Genomic DNA, 23,696 nt, shown 5'->3' with positions numbered 1-23,696 from the left:
GTTCTACACAGGAAACCTCCACTTTGCATGTCCTTTACATAGTCCTACAGATACAACCGGCCCTTTGAGGGTGACCAAACTGCTGATGCGGCCCCCAATCAATTTGAGTTTGACATCCCTGTTCTAATCTTTTGGGTTCGCTTCCACCACATGAATTTGAGTCAATTTTTCCTTTTCCTTAATTGCCTTCTTTAGATGTTTTCCATTTCTTGGTATTAGCTTGTTTGGTTATAACAACTGTTTTTGTCTTTTGCAGAAATTAATCAAAGCATAATAAAGGTTTTATTTGAGAACAATGTTTTTCTAGATAAGTTTTTATAGCACTCCCATTCCTTAGTGAACTTTTGGCTTGTTCTGTTCCTAATTGTTACTGTCAGAGGCAGGGCCGGATTTAGGTTTGATGAGGCCCTAAGCTTCTGAAGGTAATGGACCCTTTATATGTCCAGCTGTCCTTTGTCAACAACAAATTGTCACTGTTTTTTGTGTTGAATATATGCTATAGGTATCTAAAGTCATTTGCACATAACAAAATATGTATTTTATCAAAGTAATTGTTGAACTGAAATACAACTACAGTGGTACCTCTGGTTAAGAACTTAATTCGTTCTGGAGGTCTGTTCTTAACCTGAAACTGTTCTTAACCTGAGGTACCACTTTAGTTAATGGGGCTTCCCACTGCCGCCGCGCTGCCAGAGCACGATTTCTGTTCTCATCCTGAAGCAAAGTTCTTAACCTGAGGTACTATTTCTGGGTTAGCGGAGTCTGTAACCTGAAGCGTCTGTAACCCAAGGTACCACTGTAAGAAGTATATTAGTAGTGAAATAATTATTAAGCTCTAACTTAAAATATTTTATTCATAACTTAATAATGCAAACACACTGGCATTTGGCAATAACAAAAGTTCCTTTAGAAACACAATTTACAAAGACTCATAATTTTTTGGGGGGCCCCCAAGAGAGTGGGGCCCTAAGCTATAGCTTGTTTATCTTATACGTAAATCCGGCACTGGCTGAGGAATCTTTAAATGTGGATGTATATGGTCGTATTAAATCAAATAAAAATTATTTCAACCCGCGCCGCGCCCCCCCGCCCCGTTTTATTGGTTTTTAAACAGACACAATAACCATTAAGCACTGATCCAGCACATAGCTGTCAACGTTTTCCTTTTTTAAAGGGAAATTCGCTTATTCCGAATAGGATTCCTTGCAAGAAAAGGGAAAAGTTGACAGCTATGATCCAACAGCGCATCTGACGGTTTGCATTAACCACTGTCTCTACAGACATGCACCTGCGCAAGCTATTTCCAAATGAGGAATTTGCAAGGTAAATTCAAAGTTGCTCGTAGCGGACGACGCAGGAGCCCTGCCCTTCTGCCCCTGACCGCCCTGCCCGGGCTTTGACTCTCTTCATTCTCCTAGACTATATTATTATCATTAATTTTATTTTTATTTTCACATTTGCTTGGCCTTACTGGCCATTCAACTGCATTGCCACCCCGTTGCCATAGCGCGCTTTGTGGCTTCTGCGCGCACCGCGCCTGCAATTCGTCTCCGCCCACACGACTCCACGTCACCGGCGCAGATCTGGGAGGGGGGGGAGCGCGGTTTCGCCGCGTTCCTTCCGGCCGGCGCCGCGAGGCATGCCGGGAGCTGAAGTCCCGCCGCCCTCGCCCGGTGCTCGCTGGGAATGGTAGTTCTCCGCCCACGCCCTTTGCACTGTCAGCCTGGCCTTGAAAGGAAGCGGCTCCCGGGGATGGGCACGGCGCGGAGTTTTAGTTGCTGGAGTCCCAGCTTCGCGAGGGTAAGATGCTTTTATTGTTATTATTATTGTTATTTTTCTCCTCCTGGGAAGTGTGGGTATTGTTGGCCAGGCTATTAAGCTGGCTGGGGAAGGGGATTTAACAACAACAACAACACAACAACAACAGGGGAGGGCTTCTTTTAAGACTGGGGGCTTAACCATTAACTAAAACAACTGCGCTTTAGAGCATGTACAGAGTGCTGCCAGCCTGCTAGGGAAGGATCAGCAGCTCCCCCCAGTGCAGCAGCCTATTATATTGCGATTAGGGAAAGTTTTCTAGCGAAAAGGAAAGGACTGTGAGCTGTAAGCTCTCTCTCTGGTTTTTTTTAAAAAATATATATAAAAATAATATATGATTGGGATTAGGAAAAATTTCCTGGTGAAATAGAAGACTATGAGCTGCCAGCTGGCCTGTAGGCCTCTAGACTTTTTAATAATACGTTTATAATTGCTTTTGGAAACACACTCTGGGCATGGGGAATTACCGGTAACTCTCCTGTCCAGGCGGTTCGATGTTGTTTGTTTGTTTTATTCGTTTAGTTAGCTAAAAATCTATACACTGCTTGCTTTCAAAGAAAAACAGCAGCCCTCAAAGTGCTTTGCAAGAAGATCAGGCGATAAAATCCAGGCGCTTTGAAACGTAACGAAAGTTAAAATGCTAAAACAGGTTCGGATTATCTCAGCTTCCTATTTATTTACTACATTTGGATGCCGTCCTTCGTTTGTAGATTTCAGGGCGGTTTACAACATAAAAATACAGGGTGGAAACACAAAATACACAACAAAATGAACCAGTATACCTCCCTGCCCCATGCTAGTCTTCACTCAGAGTAGGATCACTGGAATTAAAAGGCAGGAGTAACTTGGGGGTTCCTTAGTTTCTGTGGATCTGCTTTCTCAGTTTGAATGCAGCAGCGCTGTGTCTTTCTTCTTAGTATGTATACTGGTAGCTACTATATTTTAGGGGACCTTTTTAAAAAGCCAGTACAGTTGTGACATGAATTGGCACTGCTTTGAGGACATTACCTTGCTTGCCTGGGGAACTTAGCTAGTGAGGACTGGTTTGGACAATTATAGTTTTAGCAAATTGCAGTAGAGCTCTTCTGTTCCTGTTAAAACAAAGTAAAGCAGGGTGAAATGGGGAAAATGGTTTTGATCTTTAAATGTTAAGTGCCTTTAGTCTTCAATCCTAACACTACTTACCCAGGATTATTGAATTCAATACGACTTACATCAGAGTAGACAGGGTTCTGCTGTACAGTATATTGTGGAGGAATGACTGTTTTTAGACCTAATGGTTCAAAATGCTTTCAGTGAAATCAGTTTTAATGCTGCAGCTACATTAGTTGTGTGAATTTTATGTGAATTTTGATCGTAACGATTGTGTCAAGTATTATATTTTGTTGTATGTTATTTAGTTGTACGCTGTCCTGTGACTGCTGCGTTGAGAGGCGGTATAAAAATACACCAATAATAAATTTCACCAATAAATATCTTGGTGGTGATTTCTTTAAGCACTCTTTTTTTTTTACTACTCTAGTGGCTAAAATATTTGATTTCTGTGTGGTTTAGTAATATGCGTTTTGATTCTTTCTCTTCCATCTCTTAGACTTTAGGAGTATTCATTTTTGTGGGGCCACGTTATTTGTTGCATTCAGATACTGCCTTTCTGCCATGGAAGTTTACATTTGTCGTTATGCACTTGTGGCTTCTGTGGTGTTGTTGATGATGGTCAAAGTCTCAGCAGTGATTGGTTGGGACTTCCCTGATGCTGGAGTCGGGTGGGAGCAGGCAGGAGAGTCCCTGGCTGCCATTGGCTGAGCTGCTGTGATGCAAGAGAGGGGACGTGGCAGGTAGGAATGCCTTTGGAGATGAGTAGAAGAGAAGGCAGGTGACTTGAGAAGGTGTTAGGCCTAGGGCAACTTAAAAGAGGTTAAGAGTAAGCAAAGGGGTAGCCGAGAAGACTAAAGGAAGCCGCTTGAGAGGGTAAGGGAAATGATGAGACAGAATGGGCAAAGAGGAAAGGGGCCAATGTGAGAAAGGCCAAGGAACACATAGTTGATGTGAAACTACCAGCCAGGCAGTAGCTCACTAATGCAATTGCATTGATTTGCCTGCCTTCTCTGTCTTCTGTGGTTTCATCATTGGACTTCCTTTCCAGGGCTGATCTCTTGCAGGAAGAACCTCCTGGACCTGCGTAGATGTGATGTCCGGGTCCGGACGAAACGAAGCTCCTGGGGTTTACCATGAGCGGCAGCGGCTGGAGCTGTGTGCCGTCCATGCCCTCAACAACGTCCTGCAGGAACGAATATTCACGCAAGAGGCGGCGGATGAGATCTGCAAGAAGTGAGTGGCTGGAACGTCTTGTGCTTTCGCCTCTCGCTAATACCTCTGTATCTGCTTTCAAGATTCCCAGAGGAGACTTTTCTCTGCATGCAGGATCCTTTTATCAATGCCCTAACAGCCTTTCAGCTCTGTAAATGGCTTATTACAGTCGCCTTTTAAAATTCCCCGGCAGTCAATTGTTTTTTCAAGGAGGGGGGAGGGAGAGAAAAGCGAAGGCTGTATCTCCTTCATATTTCCTGCTGTGCCCCCCAAATCTGGCAGCCTTGAGGACTAAAACCTCCAAGCTGACTGCTGGAGAACCCCCATAGACAGCCCCCACAGTACCATGATATGCATATGAGCAGTGTAGGAAACTCAGATATACAGTGGTACCTCGGGTTATAGACGCTTCAAGTTACAGATGCTTCAAGTTACAGATGCTTCAGGTTACAGATGCTTCAGGTTACAGACTCCACAAACCCAGAAATAGTACCTCAGGTTAAGAACTTTGCTTCAGGATGAGAACAGAAATCATGCGGCAGCAGTGCAGCGGCAGCGGGAGGCCCCATTAGCTAAAGTGGGACCTCAGGTTAAGAACAGACCTCTGGAACGAATTAAGTTCTTAACCACTGTATAAGCTAGGCGCCAAACAGCTCTTTAAACCAAAGTTACAGTTGCCATAATGAAATGTTTCATTGCCATTTTGGGGCAGGACGTCTCTAAAGTCTTATTTTTCAAATGATGGACTGACTGTGATTGATTCTCAGTTATAGATCTGCTAGATCAGATGACAACCTTGAGCTAGGTTAAGAGCTTTGAGAACTTAAAGAAGAAAAGTACCTTGATGCAGGGACAGTCCACACACACACACACACACACACACACATAAGGTAAAGGGACCCCTGACCATTAGGTCCAGTCATGACCGACTGGGGTTGTGACGCTCATCTCGCTTTATTGGCCGAGGGAGCCGGCATACAGCTTCCAGGTCATGTGGCCAGCATGACTAAGCCGCTTCTGGCGAACCAGAGCAGCACACGGAAACGCTGTTTACCTTCCCGCCGGAGCGGTACCTATTTATCTACTTGTACTTTGACGTGCTTTCGGACTGCTAGGTTGGCAGGAGCAGGGACCGAGCAATGGAAGCTCACCCCATCGCGGGGATTCGAACCGCTGACCTTCTGATCAGCAAGTCCTAGGCTCTGTGGTTTAACCCACAGCGCCACCCGCGTCCATATATATATAGGCTGATTCTAACCTCTTTCTTGATGGTAACTGCTCCTGCCTAGGCTACCCAGAAAAAGCATTTTGGTTCCAGAAATTCATTCCGATTGTGCGGATAAAATACAACTAATGGAATTCTACGGGATGAGGCATTAGTGGGTGAAAGAAACAGTCCAGCTCCAATGATCCCCAGGCATGCGCCTCCAGATGGTGGAAATGTCAGGCATCATCCTGGCTCCCAGGCATCTTCTCCGAGTCAAAAGCGGTCGAAAGCCCTGGCTAATTTTGAACACTGCGTGTGAGGTTTGGCATAACTTGTGCTTAACTAGCTTTCAGTGAATCATCTTTAAAACACAGTTCTGCATTGGCACATGGTGGCGCATCACCCCTTCCGCTTGGCGTGGACCTGCCAGTCTCTTCTCGTGTGCCTTTAAATTCAGGAGCACTGCACTAGGGCAGGGCACTAATTCTGCATTTCTGTCACTGAAGGGATGGTCCACCTGTGTCCTTGACAGTTGATGGATGGACTGGGCAACTCCCAAGGTGTTTTGCGGGAGATGCTGTTTCCTTTAGTCACTTAAATCCACTGGTCATCGTGGTACTTTAATTAGCACAGTGCAGATATATATCTTGCACTCAGCAGCCACTCCAGCGGATGGAACAGGTGTGAAGTCAGCATCTGAAATACTGCTTCTTTTGCCGTATAGATCTGTTGATTGATTGTTCATTTTTATACAGCGTTGTTCGGGGCAAGCACGCCTCCCTGGGGTATAATATTTCTCCGGAAAAGCAGAGGAGGCAGTTGAATAGAAAGAAGTACACATCCTTTATTCTCGATATATTTTGAGGGTGACTGTCTCTGGGGACAAGTTTCTACAAACTTGAAACGGGCAGAAAGAGAACAGGATGTGTGAAAAGCACATATTTTATTCGGCACAAACTTAGGAGAAGCAAAAATCTGCAGGTTGATAATAAATGAGTAAATTTGCAGGATGATAAAAAACAACAACAACAGCTACATAGTAACATCATTGGGTTGGTGCTTTTACAGAATAGAAGAAAGAAAGGACTATCTCTTGGAGAATACAATATAGCATTTGACAGAGGAAGATGGAAATGGGGCTGGGGGAGTTTGCAATGCAATTCAGTAATGATGTACAGTGGTACCTCGGATTAAGTACTTAATTCGTTCCGGAGGTCCGTACTTAACCTGAAACTGTTCTTAACCTGAAACACCACTTTAGCTAATGGGGTCTCCTGCTGCCGCCGCACCACCAGAGCACGATTTCTGTTCTCATTCTGAAGCAAAGTTCTTAACCTGAAGCACTATTTCTGGGTTAGTGGAGTCTGTAACCTGAAGCGTATGTAACCTGAAGCGTATGTAACCCGAGGTACCACTGTACTTAGGTTAAATCATACATACGGACTAAGGGGTTGTGCTGACCACAGAAGGTGGGTATTGAGGAGAGACAACATGATGTGGTTAAAGCCCTAAATACCCTCAGCCCTGTATACCTGAAGGAGCATCTCCACCCCCATCGCTCAACCCAGACACTAAGGTTCAGCTTCTAAGGCCTTCTGGCGGTTCCCTCACTGCGATAAGTGAAGTTACAGGGAACCAGGCAGAGGGCCTTTGTGGTAGTGACATCTGTCCCGTTCTGCCATCAGACGTTAAGGAGTTGAGTAATTACAGTGGTACTGGGGACGCGGGTGGCGCTGTGGGTAAAAGCCTCAGCGCCTAGGGCTTGCCAATTGAAAGGTCGGCGGTTCGAATCCCCGCGGCGGGGTGCGCTCCCGTTGTTCGGTCCCAGCGCCTGCCAACCTAGCAGTTCGAAAGCACCCCCGGGTGCAAGTAGATAAATAGGGACCGCTTACTAGCGGGAAGGTAAACGGTGTTTTCGTGTGCGGCTCTGGCTCGCCAGATGCAGCTTGTCACGCTGGCCACGTGACCTGGAAGTGTCTCCGGACAGCGCTGGCCCCTGGCCTCTTAAGTGAGATGGGCACACAAGCCTAGAGTCTGTCAAGACTGGCCCGTACGGGCAGGGGTACCTTTACCTTTAATTACAGTGGTACCTCGGGTTACATACGCTTCAGGTTACAGACTCCGCTAACCCAGAAATAGTGCTTCAGGTTAAGAACTTTGCTTCAGGATGAGAACAGAAATCGTGCAGCGGCAGCAGTGGGAGGCCCCATTAGCTAAAGTGGTGCTTCAGGTTAAGAACAGTTTCAGGTTAAGCACGGACCTCTGGAACGAATTAAGTACTTAACCAGAGGTACCACTGTACAGTGGTACCTCAGGATGCGAACGGGATCCGTTCGCATCCTGAATGGAAAATAAGACGTGTGTGTGCGGGTCGCGTTTGCCGCTTCTGCGCATGCACATGACATCATTTTGACTGACTGCGCATGCGAGAGCGGTGAAACCCGGAAGTAACGCGCTCCGTTACTTCCGGGTCGCTGTGGAGTGCAACCCAAAAGCGCTCAACCCAAAGCGTATTTATCCCGAGGTATGACTGTATATAACATTTAGGAAACATCTGAAGGCAACCCTGTGTAGGGAAGCTTTTAATGTTTTACTATGTTTTTATATTTGATGGAAGCCGGCCAGAGCTCTGGGGCGACCCAGTCAGATGGGTGGGGTACACATTAATAATAATTCGAAACAGTAATTCTCGGATTGGGGTTGGTTCTACACTGATCCCAAGAATTTCCCTGTGCCTTATTCTTTCACTGGTGTCCAGCCCTCTGATTCTTACAGTGAGTCCTTCCTTCCTTCCTTCCAACAGGCTGGCCCCAGATGCCAGGTGGAACCCGCACCGCAGCTTTCTGGGAACCGGTAACTATGATGTCAACGTCATCATGGCAGCTCTTCAGAGTGTGGGTCTAGAAGCCATCTGGTGGGACAAACGGAGGTGAGGAGAGCAGCAACCTTTGCCTGGTGTTGTGTATCTGCTTCCCCTGGCGCAGGTGACTTTGCAGGCTCCCCATCATCTCTCATGACACGGGTGGCGCTGTGGGTAAAAGCCTCAGCGCCTAGGGCTTGCCGATTGAAAGGTCGGCGGTTCGAATCCCCGCGGCGGGGTGCGCTCCCGCTGCTCGGTCCCAGCGCCTGCCAACCTAGCAGTTCGAAAGCACCCCCGGGTGCAAGTAGATAAATAGGGACCGCTTACTAGCGGGAAGGTAAACGGCATTTCCGTGTGCGGCTCTGGCTCGCCAGAGCAGCGATGTCACGCTGGCCACATGACCCGGAAGTGTCTACGGACAGCGCTGGCCCCCGGCCTCTTGAGTGAGATGGGCGCACAACCCTAGAGTCTGTCAAGACTGGCCCGTGTGGGCAGGGGTACCTTTACCTTTACCTTTACATCATCTCTCGGCTTGCCATTGCTACGGCAGATCCTCTTCTACCTTCCTCTTTTAGCTTCTTTCTTTATTATGTTTATGGGATGCCTTTCTGCCGAATTGCTGGGGGCCACGGCTGACAATCTAAGGTGCAATTCTATTATACGAAAGGAAAACAGAATGAGAAGGGAGAGGCGGGGGGAAGGGAACTAAGCAGAGTTGCATAGCATCTTCAGTTCTAATAACCGGATGGAGTGGCCACTGCAGTGAGAGCGTCTGGAGAGAAAGAGGGCAGCCAACTGGCGTCTGGTCCCAGCTGAGTTCATGGAGGGGCTCTTGCTGGCTCAAGGCGGCAGGAAGTGTCCCCGTTTCACCTCTCCATGTTACGCTGTGCACATGGAGATGAATTGCGAGCATCCGAGGTGAGTTGGTCTGCACTGCAATGTTGAGTAAGGCAGGCCAAAGTCTCATGGAACTAGAGGCAGCCTTTGAAATCTCCCACCATTTGTCCTTTTGATATGATTGCAGTCCCCGTAGGGTAGGCATGTCCAACAGGTCAACCGCAATCTACCGGTCGATCGCGGGGTGTCCCTAGTCGTCTTCCCCGCAAAAAATCTCAGCGACTTTGGTCAATCCAATGAGTAGATCACTGCCAGTTTTATTATAGTGGGAGTAGATCGCAGTCTCTTGGGAGTTGGACATGCCTGCCATAGGGTGTTTTTGTTGTTGCCCCCTACCGTGAATTGCTCCCCTTTAAAAAGTTGGACCTGGAATTTTGGAGAAAGTGGAAGTGACTTTTATTTTGCTCCCAGATACTGTCCTCCTTTCCCAAGGACTGACTGTGTTGAGACCAGGGTGGATTTAAAAAAAATAAAAAATCAGATTTTTAAAATTTAAATCTGATTTTTAAAATAACATGCTTTTGGAGGAAAAATCTTTCTAAAGATAGTTTTCTATGTAAGTTACATTATAGTCCAAAGGCTATTCATCAGGAAATAAGGATATGTTTTAAGTTTTTCATATGTGCTAAAACTCAGTCTAAGTTTTTTAAAAAAATTGTTTAACCACATCAGTTAACAAACATGGATACATGTGCTATAATGTTATTGTTTTAGTGAAATAAATCGTTTACATTGTTATTAAGGAAATGATTATTTTTCTTCTTCTGATAAAGTACGGCAGAAAAGTTGTCCAAATATAAACAGTTAACTTATTAAACCTCACAATAATTTTGTAATTATCGGTCTATGTATTTCTAATCAGTAATTTTTGATATAACTGTAAAAACTACTCTGAAAAATTATTTTTCCAAAAACGAAACCTCCATTTGGTTGTAAATATTAAGATTATAATAGCAAGAATGAGCTAGAATAATAATAATAAATAGAATAAAATAAAAAAAGATTTAAATCAAGTCTTACTGACTAGTGATTTAAATCAAATCCACCCTGGTTGAGACCTGCTTTAGCTTCTTAACAGCTCAACACCGTTGAGTTTCTACGAGTCACTTGAGAAATATGTGTCTCTCTTTAGAATCCTGTCCTCTTTGACAAGTCTCATCTCCCTTTGTGCCTTAGGCCCCTAGAGCAGCTCTCCCTGGAGGGGGTTCTTGGCTTCATCATCAACGTCCCGTCCAACGTGTGTCTGGGCTTCCTGTCCCTCCCAGTGAGGCGTCGCCACTGGATCGCCGTGCGCCAGCTTGACGGCACCTACTACAACCTTGACTCCAAGCTGAAGGGTCCGGCTCCAATCGGTGGTGAATCTGACCTCAGGTACTTCTCCTGTGGCTGGTTTGGGGACGACTACTGTGTAGTCCCAGGGACGCGGGTGGCGCTGTGGGTTAAACCACAGAGCCTAGGACTTGCCGATCAGAAGGTCGGTGGTTCGAATCCCCGCGACGGGGTGAGTTCCCGTTGCTCGGTCCCTGTTCCTGCCAACCTAGCAGTTCGAAAGCACGTCAAAGTGCAAGTAGATAAATAGGTACCGCTCCGGCGGGAAGGTAAACGGCGTTTCCGTGCGCTGCTCTGGTTCGCCAGAAGCGGCTTACTCCTGCTGGCCACATGACCCGGAAGCTGTACGCCGGCTCCCTCGGCCAATAAAGCGAGATGAGCGCCGCAACCCCAGAGTCGGTCATGACTGGACGTAATGGTCAGGGGTCCCTTTACCTTTACCTTTACTGTGTAGTCCCAGTGATTTATTTTTAAATACTTTATATCCTGCCTCCTTTATCCTCCTCGCGCCCCAAAGCGAATCAGAGTTGGCTTACACCAAAGCAGATCGTGCAGTGGAATAGAATTTATAGTGGGAGAAAGAAGACCTCCAAGCTCATTTTGCTGATTTAAAGGAATCCACTGTGATAGCATTCCTGCTAGATGGCTATTCGGCAATAAATAAGAAATACATTAGAACCTTACTGGAAAACCAAACACCATCAGTTTTGGAGGTAAACGTTGCTTAAATAACAAGAGCATCAGAAAACTCAGTTAAAAGACTTTATCCCAGAAGTCTTTTAACTGAGTTTTCTGATGCTCTTGTTATTTATCTTGTCTTCTCTTTGCCAGGCCTCTAGAAGAGTATGAAGTGTTGGGTCCTGACAAGCTTCCCTTGGAAGGTTATTCATAGAATCACAGAATGTAGAGTTGAAAAGGGACCCCAAGGGTCATGTAGTCGAACCCCCTGCAATGCAGGGAACTTGGCTAAAGCCTCCATGGCAGATGCCCAACCAACCTATGCTTAAAAACCACCAATGAAGGAGAGTCCATAGGTAGGTAAAGGTAAAGGTAAAGGTACCCCTGCCCGTACGGGCCAGTCGTGTCCGATTCTAGGGTTGTGCGCCCATCTCACTTAAGAGGCTGGGGGCCAGCGCTGTCCGCAGACACTTCCGGGTCACGTGGCCAGCGTGACGAAGTTGCTCTGGCGAGCCAGCACCAGCGCAGCACACGGAAACGCCGTTTACCTTCCCGCTATAAAGCGGTACCTATTTATCTACTTGCACTTAGGGGTGCTTTCGAACTGCTAGGTGGGCAGGAGCTGGGACCAAAAGACGGGAGCTCACCCCGCCGCGGGGATTCGAACCGCCGACCATTTGATCGGCAAGTCCTAGGCACTGAGGTTTTACCCAGAGCGCCACCTGCATCCCTTCATAGGTAGGTGCTGTTATCAAAAAAGCCTGGCTTCTAGTAGCTGTTCATGGTATGTCATTTGGCAGTGGGAGAGAGCAAAGGTGGAGATGGAGAAGGAATATACAGGAAGAGGAGCCTGAAGATACACGGGTTCCAAGAAGTTTTGTAGTTTTAAAATCTCGCCACTGCCACCATGTAAAGGAGCGTCTCCACCCCCATTGTTCTGCCTGGACACTGAAGTCCAGCTCCAAGGGCCTTCTGGCGGTTCCCTCACTGCGAGAAGTGAGGTTACAGGGAACCAGGCAGAGGGTTTCTTGGTAGTGGTGTCTGCTCTGTGGAATGTCCTCCCATCAGATGTCAAGGAAATAAACAACTACAGTGGACGCTTGGGTTGCGAACGTGATCTGTGCGGGATGCACGCTCACAACCCACAGCGTTCGCAACCCGCATCTGTGCATGTGCAGCTTGCGATTTTGCGCTTCTGTGCATGCACAACTGCTAAAACCCGAAAGTAACCCATTTCAGTACTTCCGGGTTTCGGCGGTCCACAACCCGAAAAAACACAACCTGAAGCGGCTGTAACCCGAGGTATGACTATATCTGACTTTTAGAAGACATCTGAAGGCAGCCCTGTTTAGGGAAGTTTTTAATGTTTGATGTTTTATCGTGCTTTTAATATTCTGTTGGGAGCCGCCCAGAGTAGCTGGGGAAACCCAGCCAGATGGACGAGGTATAAATAATACATTATATAATAAATTTATCATTACTATTATGGTTTTGTTACTCTGAGATGCCAGCATGAGAGATATATTTGAGAGAGATTTATTAGGGAGATGTTACTGCCACCACCTCTGTAGCCCCCCATTCCTGAGCTCAGAGGAAACTGACGTTGTTCTCTGGACATCTTTGGGATTCACAAAGACACAAGCCAAACAGCCCACTCACTGCCTTTTGAGTTACACAAGGGAACTCGGCAGCGTGTGACAAAGCAGGCCGGTACAGGATTCAGAACCAAGTTCACTTCAAGCAGCTGTGCCAGGATAAATGCAGTGCTTTATTCAGAAGGTTGCAGGTGTTCTCCCTCCCACACACACTTATGTGGGATTTATGTTCTGGGCTTATGCGGGATTTATGTTCGGGATTTAAGTGAAATTGCATAAAGTGGGGAACCACCCCACTTCAAAAGGGGAGGAGAGAGAGAAGGAGACTCATATACGCCGCTGCAGCTGTTGCCTGGAAGTTGCTCGGGGTCGCTGCCCAGCCTGTCCAGAGTCTTCCCATATTGAGGGCCACTGCCCGGCACACCTTTCCCCGCTCATTTCTGAGCAGCAGCCCTGAGCAAGAGAGGACCAATTAATTTATTAATTACGCGGTGACCCATGTAAGCATGGTTTCATGCAAGTGGAGTGTATAACATAAGCGTAAGAACGCTTTGCCGATAAAATACAGGCTTAACAGTATATGGTGTATTTGGGAACTGGGAGTACAGAATAGAAAATGGCAAAGCCAGCTCGCCTCACGCTAATACCAACCATTAGAGTCACACACCTCACTAGCAGATTTCCTCCAGGCATGCGTGCTTTTTGCAGTTCACGGTGCTTCAGCCAAATTGGAGCTGTTAGACCCAGGTCAAAAACCAGTTTTTAAAAATAAATAAATCAAAACTGCCTGGATACAGAAGGGTAGATTTTCTGTCAGCTGGTTGGGTCCCGGGAACATATTCCCCCAACTCTGGAGGGTTATGTGCTCAGTGGATTTCTGCACAGTCACTGTGACCTTGATGCAGTCTTGCATCAGACACGCAGGTGGCAAGATGAACTGATTTAATGAAGCGTCTTCCTCGGTGAAGACTGTGCCCGGAATCCTGAGCAAAAAGCCATTTTAAAGCCAGCCCCAAGGTATTTTGCAAAGTCTTGCTCTGGAAAAGCAGTCAGGTCTCTTCCCGTCCCCATTTGTGTATCTGTGTGATGATAGCCTTTGCATGATGGGTTAAGCCAGAGTTACACTGGGGAAATGGACCTGATGGACCATAATCCAAGAAAGAATGTTGTCCCATTTTTCTGCTTGCAACTACTGATGCTGCAGAAGAGGTCCTTCTGTTTCTGCCGCTGATGAGAGGCAATGCCTGAAACCAGCTCAGAATAGCCTATGGCCAGAGTATCTGAAGAATGCTCCACCCCCATCGTTCAGCCAGGACACTGAGGTCCAGCTCTGAGAACCTTCTGGTGGTTCTTTCATTGCGAGATGTGAAACTACAGGGAACCTGGCAGAGGGCCTTCTTGGTAGTGGCACCCACCCTGTGGAACGCCCAACTGACTGACCTTTAGAAGACATCTGAAGGCAGATCTAGTCCTGTTCAGGGAAGTTTATAATGGCTTTTTGGAAGTTTTAATGAAGTTTTTTGTTGGGTGCCACCTAGAGTGGCTGGAGCAACTCTGTCAGATGGGCAGCATATGATGATGATGGTGATCATGATGATGATGAACCACCTTCTCCTGTAGGAACTTGTCCTTTCCCTGAGGTCCTCACTGAGGCTGTTTTCCAGGTTCCTCTTCCTTTGGGGAGGATAGACGGGTGGTCACTGGAGATAAATTGTCTTCATGGTAGTGCCCCAGCTTAGGGGATATTCTTTCCAGTGAGTCTTTTGGCAACTATCCTCCCAGTTTGCAGACACTGTGTTAAAACTCAGGCTGCTAAAGAGTTCTGAGGGTGCAGTCCTTTTGTGTCCTTACTTGTGAGGAGCACCAGCTGAGTACAGTGTTACTTGCTTCTGAGTAAGGGGCAGGCTAGCATATGGATTCCAGTTGCTCATGAGGAAATAGCAGTAGCCCTGGAGCGCTTCGTTTCACAAGGTGATGCATGGATGTGTCACAGAGCAGGCATTTACTCTTCTCGGGCAGCAGGTAATTGCTTTAAAGGTGGCATTTGCCACCCACGATTTTTATACATATTAAAAGTGGTAGTGGGAGCCGTTGGCTTTTCAAGAGGATAAGATGTCAGTCCAGCAGCGACTTAAAAACAATTTAGTTCTGCTGAACTTTTGACAGGTAATAATAATGTGATAGGTCGTTTGTTTCCTGCCTGTTACAATCACAGGCAGTTGCCTTGTACCAAGTAAGAGCTTTGGTCCATGTACCAAGTACAGTTGTGCACGGGATCTGTTCCAGATCTCCGGTCGGATCCCGAGGAATTCACAACCGGAGGTGCCTGTTCTGAGCATGCACATGCGCAGTAGAGCACTTCTGCACCTGGTGAAACCCAGAAAATTACTTCCGGGTTTGCCGCATGCATAACCCAAAGAATACGCAACCAGAGGTGTGCTTATCCAGAGGTACCACTGTATTGTCTACACCAGGAATGGGGACACCGTGACCCTCCAGAATGTGGGACTTCAACTCCCATCAACCCAGTTGTCTGGGATCATGGGAGTTGTAGTACAGCAACAATCTGGAGGGCCACAGGTTCCCCCTTCCTGGTCTCCACTGATCACCAGCAGCTCTCCAGGATTTCAGAGAGAGATATCTTCCAGTACAGTGGTACCCTGGGTTAAGTACTTAATTCGTTCCAGAGGTCCATTCTTAACCTGAAACAGTTCTTAACCTGAAGCACCACTTTAGCTAATGGGGCCTCCTGCTGCTGCTGCGCCGCTGGAGCACAATTTCTGTTCTCATCCTGAAGCAAAGTTCTTAACCCGAGATACTATTTCTAGGTTAGCAGAGTCTGTAACCTGAAGCGTATGTAACCCGAGGTACCACTGTACTTACCTAGATATTCTGGGAATTGAACCTAAAGGCCCTTCTGCAAGCAGCGCATGTGTTCTGTCACTAGGCTGTGGCGCTGCTGGCTCTGTGGCTGTGTGTTCCACTTTCAGAATGTATGTGACTGACTTTGGGTTGTAAGTTGCGTGGAAAACCTGATGGTGCAAAGGCAAGTCATTAAAGTGGAACTAAATTGAGAAAACCAGACCGACTTCTTGTAGCCAGAGATCGTGCAGGCAATGTTTTTTTTCATTCTTTCATCGGATTCATGAAACAGAGTGTTAAAATTGGGGTGTGCACTGAGCAAAAGGGTCATTGCAGGATCAACCAAGCTAACCACGTGAAGAGGCACAAGATGGTAGGAACGTGGAGAACACGGCCTGGTCATCTGGGGGCGTGAGACATGAATGTCATCCATAATCTAAACAGCTGCTACAGCATCAAAGCATATAACCTCTTGCCCTCAAAAGCCACGGTAAGCCAGCTACTCCCCAGAGACGCTGCAGTGCCTTTTTGCCTTTGATAAAGACCAGCCCAGTAATTCTCCTGGAATTTTGTTCCTCCTTTTGAAACGCTACACCCCACTTGGAAGTCTTACTAGTGCCAGGCAAAATGAGCACCTTCTGGTGTGAGCTGGCAGCAGGGCAAGGGTGAAGTCTGGTAAACAGCCACGGCTATTTTGTTCTGCGACGGTTCTGCAACCGGAATTCTGTCAATGGGTGTTTGGAGCTCGCTTTGGGAGACCCTGCGAGATCCTGTTTGGGGAAGGACCTTTGACCACATGCCTTCTGTGCAGAATATCCCAGGTTCAATTGCTGGTGTCTACAGCAATCGCCCCCTGCACAAAACCCCCAAATTGCTACTGCTAGTCAAGAGTAGTAGTAGTAGTAGTAGTAGTAGTAATAATAATAATAATAATAATAATTTATTATTTATACCCCACCCATCTGGCTGGCTTTCTTCAGCTACTCTGGGTGGCACCCAACAGAATATTAAAAACACAATAAAAGAAACATTAAAAACTTTCCTAAACAGGGCTGCCTCCAGAGGTCTTCTAAGTTGTGTGCCTTTTAGAAATCAAATACAGTGGTACCTCTAGATGTGAACGGGATCCGTTCTGGAGCCCCGTTCGCATCTAGAAGCAAACGTAACCCGTGTCCGTGCATCTGCGGGTCACGTTTCGGCACTTCTACGCATGCGCGTGACATCATTTTGAGCGTCTGCGTAAGCGGCGAAACCTGAAAGTAACGCGCTCTGTTACTTCCGGGTTGCTGTGGAGCGCAACTCGAACGCGCTCATCTCAAAGCACATTCAACCCGAGGTATGACTGTACAGTCAAGCCTCTTCTTACGTCCGCCTCCGCTTGCGTCCATTTCGCCCAACATCCGCGGCAAACCCGGAAGTAACCGGCGGGTTTGCTGCCGTTCGCACATGCGCTGGAGTGTTGATCGCCGTTCACACATGCACAGAAGCGGCAATTGCTGTTCGCACATGCGCAGGAGCATCGATCACTGTTTGCACATGCGCAGAAGCGGGCAATCGTCGCCTGCGCACAACAGCGCCTCTCCCAGCAACCTGTTTCGACTTCCAGACGGGCCTCCAGAACGGACTGTGGTTGTGAGTAGAGGTTCCATCACAGTTGTTTGTTTCCTTGACATCTGATAGGAGGGCGTTCCACAGTGCAGGTGCCACCACCTAGAAGGCCCTCTGCCTGGTTCCCTGTAACCTCACTTCTCACAGTGAGGGAACCACCAGAAGGCCCTTGGAGCTGGACCTCAGTGGCTGAGTGATGAGGGTGGAGACGCTCCTTCAGGTTTAGACAATACTGAGCTAGATGGACCAAAGAGTTTTCTACATTCCTGTCCATGACCTCTTCTTCCTTCCCTCTTCTTCACCACAGGGTGTTCCTGCAGGAAATACTATCCCAGGGCCCTTGCGAGCTGCTGCTGGTCGTGCCCCATGAGTCGAGCGAAGCTGGGAACTGGCTGAGCACAGTCAGGTGACCCCTGGCGCCTATGGATCCACGTTGGGGCCTGCCCTGAAGCACTCTGCCCCACCCTGTTGTGCTGGCTGCTGCATGCGTTGTGGGGGAGGAAGAAACTGCACGTCCTCCCGTTTCTACACTGCCAGTCTGGGAGTGACAGTACGAGATCCGTCCTCCTCCCCTCTCCAGGAAATAGGAGTCCCCAGCTTCCCCCTTGCTTTTTAAAGACTTGGCCTGTCCTGGGACAGTGTGGAATAAAGGATGCAATGCCCAAATGGTGGCAGGTCTCCTGGCGCGACCAGTTAAGACCTTTGAGATGAGTCATGCTATGTCTTCCAACAGCGACCAACCAGATCTTTGAAGGGTGTGTGTGTATATGTGTCTAGCTTTACAGGCAGGCTATGATGGTTCTGTCCAACCCTTGTGCGTTTCCTGGCATGTGGCAGTCGGTGATATAAATGTGTCTGACTACCCGGTTCTGCTTCCAGCCACTGTGGCATAGCAGACCTCTCTTCTCTGCTTATACGTGATCCCTTTCGTGAAAAGCCATTTCTGCTAGTGCATCACAGCGAGTTCCTTGGGCTAACCGAGGACTTCCTTTGCCTTTTGCCTTAAATTTGCTGCCTCTTCATTTTGGGGCGAGGTGCTGGGTGCCTCCAAAGGGAGGATATTGGGAGGGGCAATTTGCAGGACGTCTCGTTTTCTTTTTTTCCTGCAGAAGGCCGTAGGAATGATATATGGGGTTAAGAACTATCGAGTGGCTGTCTTGATGAGTGAAGTTGGGAAAGAGGGAGAAAAGGAGTGTGAAAGGGCAATTTTGTTAGCACGTCCGGGGATCCAGTTGGCTAGAGGAATTATTGGGCTGGAGTTGCAGATTGGCTTGCACAGAGATGCAAGGCTGCAAGCACTTAACTCCTGGGCCTGTAATTGCTGGCTAACATAAATTAAACCAGGAAGCTTCTCCCAACAATGTTAGGTGATCTGTCTGTTGGATTTCTACCTGTTCCAAAGCACAGGTTGGATTGGGGTAAGGGGAAGAGGTAGGTTTTTGTTTTTATTTTTGGGGGTGGAGGGAGTCTTCTTAAAGGAAAAGGTGTGCTTCTCATCCTCCGGGAGGAAAATTGCAAAGGGGTACATGGCGTTCCTTGCAGTAGGTCAGAAATGAGTGGGGGCTGCACAGCTTTTCCGTCGCAGTCAGGAAGTGAGGCTAGTACCTTGCCCAGCTCTCTCTCTCGCTCCCCCCCCCCTGTAATAATCCTTCCAGTCTTTATGCTTTGTTTAGCAATGTGTGCTGTCCTTTTCCTGACAAGGAAAATATCCCTCCTCTTCCAAAACACAAGAACCTTTTAAAGTTCTCGGAGAACCGAAAAAGAAGGAAAAACTAAATGATGCAAAACCAATAAAACGTGTGCTGGAGTTTGTGATTGTTCCGCGTGGAATGTATTTTTCTTCTTCCGTGGAATGGGCGGAGGGAGTCACACCTTCTTGCATAGGGAGAGTCAGCCTGTTGTTTTGGAAGAGTCACTGTGACTGTGTTGGGGAATGCATGAGTGGAGTGTTTGGAAAGGTTGTCTATTGCAGGTAAGAAACCAGTTCTGTGTTGCTAATTATATCAGTGAGCGAGTGTTTGTGTGTCCCCACCGCTTCACAGATGAAAACAGAAACACTCTTTCCGTCTGCTGGTGCTAGCCATCTTTTTTCATCAAAGCATATTTATTTAGTCATGTACGTTTAGGGTTGCCATAGTGCCAACAGTGAAAATCCGGACAGAAAAGTTGTTGAGCTTTTTCTTTTTGGGGGGCGCAAAACCACTTTATAAAATGCCTTTTTTGAGCTATTTTTGAGCTATTTTTATGGATAAATGGCAAGATCGGCACTGCAGACATGGGCTGCCAAAATCCAGACATATGGCAACGCTATGTATATTTATTAAAATATCTATATCACTCTTCCTCTAAGGACGTCAGGCTAGTTTTCAATACAAAAACACAAAAATGCTTAAATATAAAAAGCAACCCCCACCCCCATTTTAAAAGACCAAAGGTAAAGGGATCCCTGACCATTAGGTCCAGTCGTGGCCGACTCTGGGGTTGCAGCGCTCATCTCGCTTTACTGGCCGAGGGAGCCGGTGTACAGCTTCCAGGTCATGTGGCCAGCATGACGAAGCCACTTCTGGCGAACCAGAGCAGTGCACGGAAACGCCGTTTACCTTCCCACCAGAGCGGTACCTATTTATCTCCTTGCACTTTGTGCTTTCAAACTGCTAGGTTGGCAGGAGCAGGGACCAAGCAACGGGAGCTCACCCTGTTGCAGGGATTCGAACCGCCGACCTTCCGACCGGCAAGCCCTAGCCTCTGTGGTTTAGACCACAGCGCCACCCAACAACTCTTAAGCACCTTGAACAAACTACATCTCACAACTGTAGGGCCATATCTTCCAACATTCCTCAGGTGAAAATAGGGACATTTCTCAGTCTTCTCCTTGCCTGCTCTCCAGCAGCTGTTACAACCTTCCCAAGGGAGGAGGCTGGCAGGAGAGGCTGTGTAATTCCGAGATTGTCCCTGGAAAATTGGGACGCTTGGAGGGTATCCTGGCATGAATGTGGCCCAGATCTTATGGGCTTAAGTTACAGGAGTGCAGATTTTGAATGACCATTGGGAGAAATGCTCTTAACTGGTAAGAGCAGTTTTACAGTGAAACGAGAGGGGGTAGGTGGAGGTGTTTTGGCAAAGTCTGGGCAGCTATATGTCCAGGAGGAGGTTCAACTGGATGGCCCGCAATAAGGATGGGGACCTTTTTGGGGTCACAGGCCAGATATTTATGAGGCTCCCCCCTTCCACTGCCTATTAATCGCCTGGTGGCATCAGGGGATTTGGTGCTTTGAAGTCCCAAAGAGGTTTTGCCTTGAAACAGCTGCGAAAGCGAAGACCCTTTTATTTTGCTGCCTCTGAGCCGCTTTGAAGTCCAAACTCACTTTAATCCCTCGGTTTTGGTAGGATTTAGTGCAAGCCCCTTGCTGGTGGAGGAAGGGCTTTTGTGCTGAAACTGCTTCTGAAATGGAAAGGCGCCAGGGAGGGAACTTTGCTCTAGCAGGGGTTTCCATTTTGCTTAGACCCGGGTTTCGGTTTGTGAGAGTTCCATGCTTGATGTTTGGATGCCTGGTGAGTGGGCCTGCCTTGCCTGGGACAGCCTCACTGGCCAAATTTGGCATGAGGGGCCAGAGTTTCCCCACTTTTATTTTTAATGTTTAAATTTTTTATTTTTTACCAACAACCAAAACACAAACAGTGAAACCCTCCAGGCGGCTGGTACATTGGGTATACATAATCAATAATATCTTCAAATCAACCATATGTACAATTTTATATATGTTAACACTCCTCCATCCACAAGGTTTATTTAACTTTTAACATTTTAATTGCCCCAAATTGTTCAAACCTACGCAAATAATTCAATATCTTCTCAAACCAATCCTCCTCTTTCTCACTGACTTTAAACCCTTTCATTCTGTGTATCTTCGCAGTTAGATATTCTAAAATTATAATATTATTCAGTTTTTTTGTCCACTGGTTCACCCCTAACTCTTCTGCATTTTTCCAATTACTCGCCATAACCTGTCTGGCTGCAGTTACCATCAATTTTACCGATTTACATTCCTCTTTTGTTTTTAACTCAGGGCTACTCAGACTAATAAGAACCATTAATTTAAATATTCCCACCTTCCTACCCACAATTCCTGATATTTCTATACCAATCTGCTTCCAAAATTCATTAACTAACGGACAATCCCACCACATATGACTGTATGTTCCCATCAGGCCACTTAAGGCCCTATGAGGATGCTTCCAACTCTGTTGTGGTGCAGTGGGTCAGTGGATCTGGTTGTTAACCAGAAGGTTAGTGGTTTGAGCTCACCCAGGGACGGCTGTGGGCAGGATTCCTGCATTGCCGGGGGTTGGACTAGATGACCCTCAGAGTCCCTTTCCAGCTCCACGATTCCATGATTCTGTGGTAGCCTCTTCTGCCCTTCCTCCTGTGTTGTGTAGGAGCAAGGTGACCATAACTGCATCCTAATATAGGAACACTTTAATCTCTTGCAGAATCTGTTGATACACGTAATTTGCAAAATGCTACAGCTCTAACATCCAGCAATATGTTAGAATTGGGGACAGATGGCTATGGCTGGCGAGGGGGCAGGGTAATTTCATTCCGTTCTCGTTTAAAGGTGAACCCACCTCATTCGCCGTTTTCAAAACAAGATGTAATTTGAAACATGACCGTCCTTCACGTGCGGTTTGCCAAAGTTTCCAATGCGGTTCCCCAGCCAAGGAATGTGCACACAAATGCACAGAATCAGGTGCACATGAAAACGCATCTGTTCATGAAAGTAACATCTAAAAAGCATTATTGCCCCAAGCTGCTCTGCAAATAATAAAAAAATTGAATATTAGTCAAAATTGCATGCAGTGGTATAAAGAGAAATTCGTATGAAACTGCTTGAATTTAAGATTGAAAAAATGGGAAACAGAGAACCCCCAAATTTACATGTTCCTCTATCATGGTGGAGGGGGAGCCGATTTGTGTCCGTATGTACCAATTTACATGTGGCGAATGTTAGGAGGCCAAGGTGTGTCTGCCCTCTCCCATCAGCAGCTTAACTTTTTGAGAACAGAGGAGATTGGATTCTTGACTAACTTGAATGAAAAAGGTGTCTTCCCCAGAAGGCAAAATGAACAAAACTGAGAGGGATTTTTCCAGCTACAAGTATCAAGAAACAGAAACTTCCCCCTATTTATGAAAGGGTTACTTGGAGTACCTGGGTGTTTTGATTGGTGTGGTGATGCTGGTGGGGTCAGCAGGGGGTGGGCAGCAAGTGCACACATTCAGAGTTTCTTATCGGGTCAAAAGAAAGGAGAATAATGCTGTTAGCGTCTTAACCTCTTCGCAGAACCGGGGCCCCAGGCTGGTAACAAGAAGGACCAAACAAACTGGAGTTTCTTTCAGTCCTCAAGGCTCTTTGGTCTTCTCCGGAGACCTGTGTTGCCAGTTTGGCTTGCTCTGCGCCTCACGAAAAGTGGGCCTTGGGTATCGGCAAATGTGGGCCATGGGGTATCGGGGGAAGGAGGGACTTTGCATGCACAGCCACACTTGTCAGGGTCGCCTGCAGCCGGTAAAACAAAACACAAAAACACAAAAAACAAAACCTTTCACCGATGAAGCAGTAAAGCTGCCTTCTCCTGCAAGCAAGTAAGGGAAACAGGTATGCCTCATACCCTCCGACATTTCTCCGATGAAAACAGGGACATCCTAAGGGAAAGCAGGACATTCTGGGATCAAATCAGAAACTGGGAAGGCTTCTGTGCATCTGGGACTGCCCCCTGGAAAACAAGGACACTTGGAGGGTTTGCTAGCGGTAGAGATCTTCAGAACTCTTTGGACTAGATGTTTAAAGGGCAGAGAAGGGCAGAGACATCTGGTTGACGTCAGCCATGAAGTCTGCATATTTAGTCTCCATTATTAAGACTGTGCAGAAGGGACACGGGTGGCGCTGTGGGTTAAACCACAGAGCCTAGGACTTGCCGATCAGAAGGTTGGCAGTTCGAATCCTCACAACGGGGTGAGCTCCCATTGCTTGGTCCCTGCTCCTGCCAACCTAGCAGTTCGAAAGCACGTCAAAGTGCAAGTAGATAAATAGGTACCGCTCCGGCGGGAAGGTAAACGCCGTTTCCGTGTGCTGCTCTGGTTTGCCAGAAGTGGTTTAGTCATGCTGGCCACATGACCCAGAAGCTGTACGCCGGCTCCCTCGGCCAATAAAGTGAGATGAGCACCGCAACCCCAGAGTCGGCCACGACTGGACCTAATTGTCAGGGGTCCCTTTACCTTTACCTTTATTAAGACTGTGACAACTCTGTGGCAGGCATAGGCAAACTCTGCCCTCTGGATGTTTTTGGGACTACAATTCCCGTCATCCCTGACCAGCGATCCTGTTAGCTAGGGATCATGGGAGTTGTAGTCCCAAAACATCTGGAGGGCTGTGTTTGCCCATGCCTGCCTGTGACTTCAACATCACCATATTTTTCTTTCTTCTTGCCCTGCTTAGCACCCAGCATGAAGAAGAACCCGAAACCTTGCTCATTATTTTTT

General features: G+C 47.2%; 1 protein-coding gene across 1 annotated transcript; it reads left to right on the top strand.

The window, feature by feature from the left end:
• Positions 1-1,674: 1,674 nt before the first annotated feature.
• Positions 1,675-18,976, top strand: JOSD2 (Josephin domain containing 2). Its single transcript, XM_053361326.1, has 5 exons — positions 1,675-1,800; positions 3,962-4,146; positions 8,136-8,261; positions 10,266-10,460; positions 17,469-18,976. The coding sequence occupies exons 2-5, from the start codon at positions 4,007-4,009 to the stop codon at positions 17,569-17,571; spliced, it is 564 nt and encodes a 187-aa protein (XP_053217301.1). The 5' UTR covers positions 1,675-1,800; positions 3,962-4,006; the 3' UTR covers positions 17,572-18,976.
• Positions 18,977-23,696: the final 4,720 nt, after the last annotated feature.

The sequence above is a fragment of the Podarcis raffonei genome, chromosome 13, assembly GCF_027172205.1.
Source record: "Podarcis raffonei isolate rPodRaf1 chromosome 13, rPodRaf1.pri, whole genome shotgun sequence".
Taxonomy (NCBI): domain Eukaryota; kingdom Metazoa; phylum Chordata; class Lepidosauria; order Squamata; family Lacertidae; genus Podarcis; species Podarcis raffonei.
Note: the sequence above shows the minus strand (reverse complement) of the source record. Positions and strands in the feature narration are given on the sequence as shown.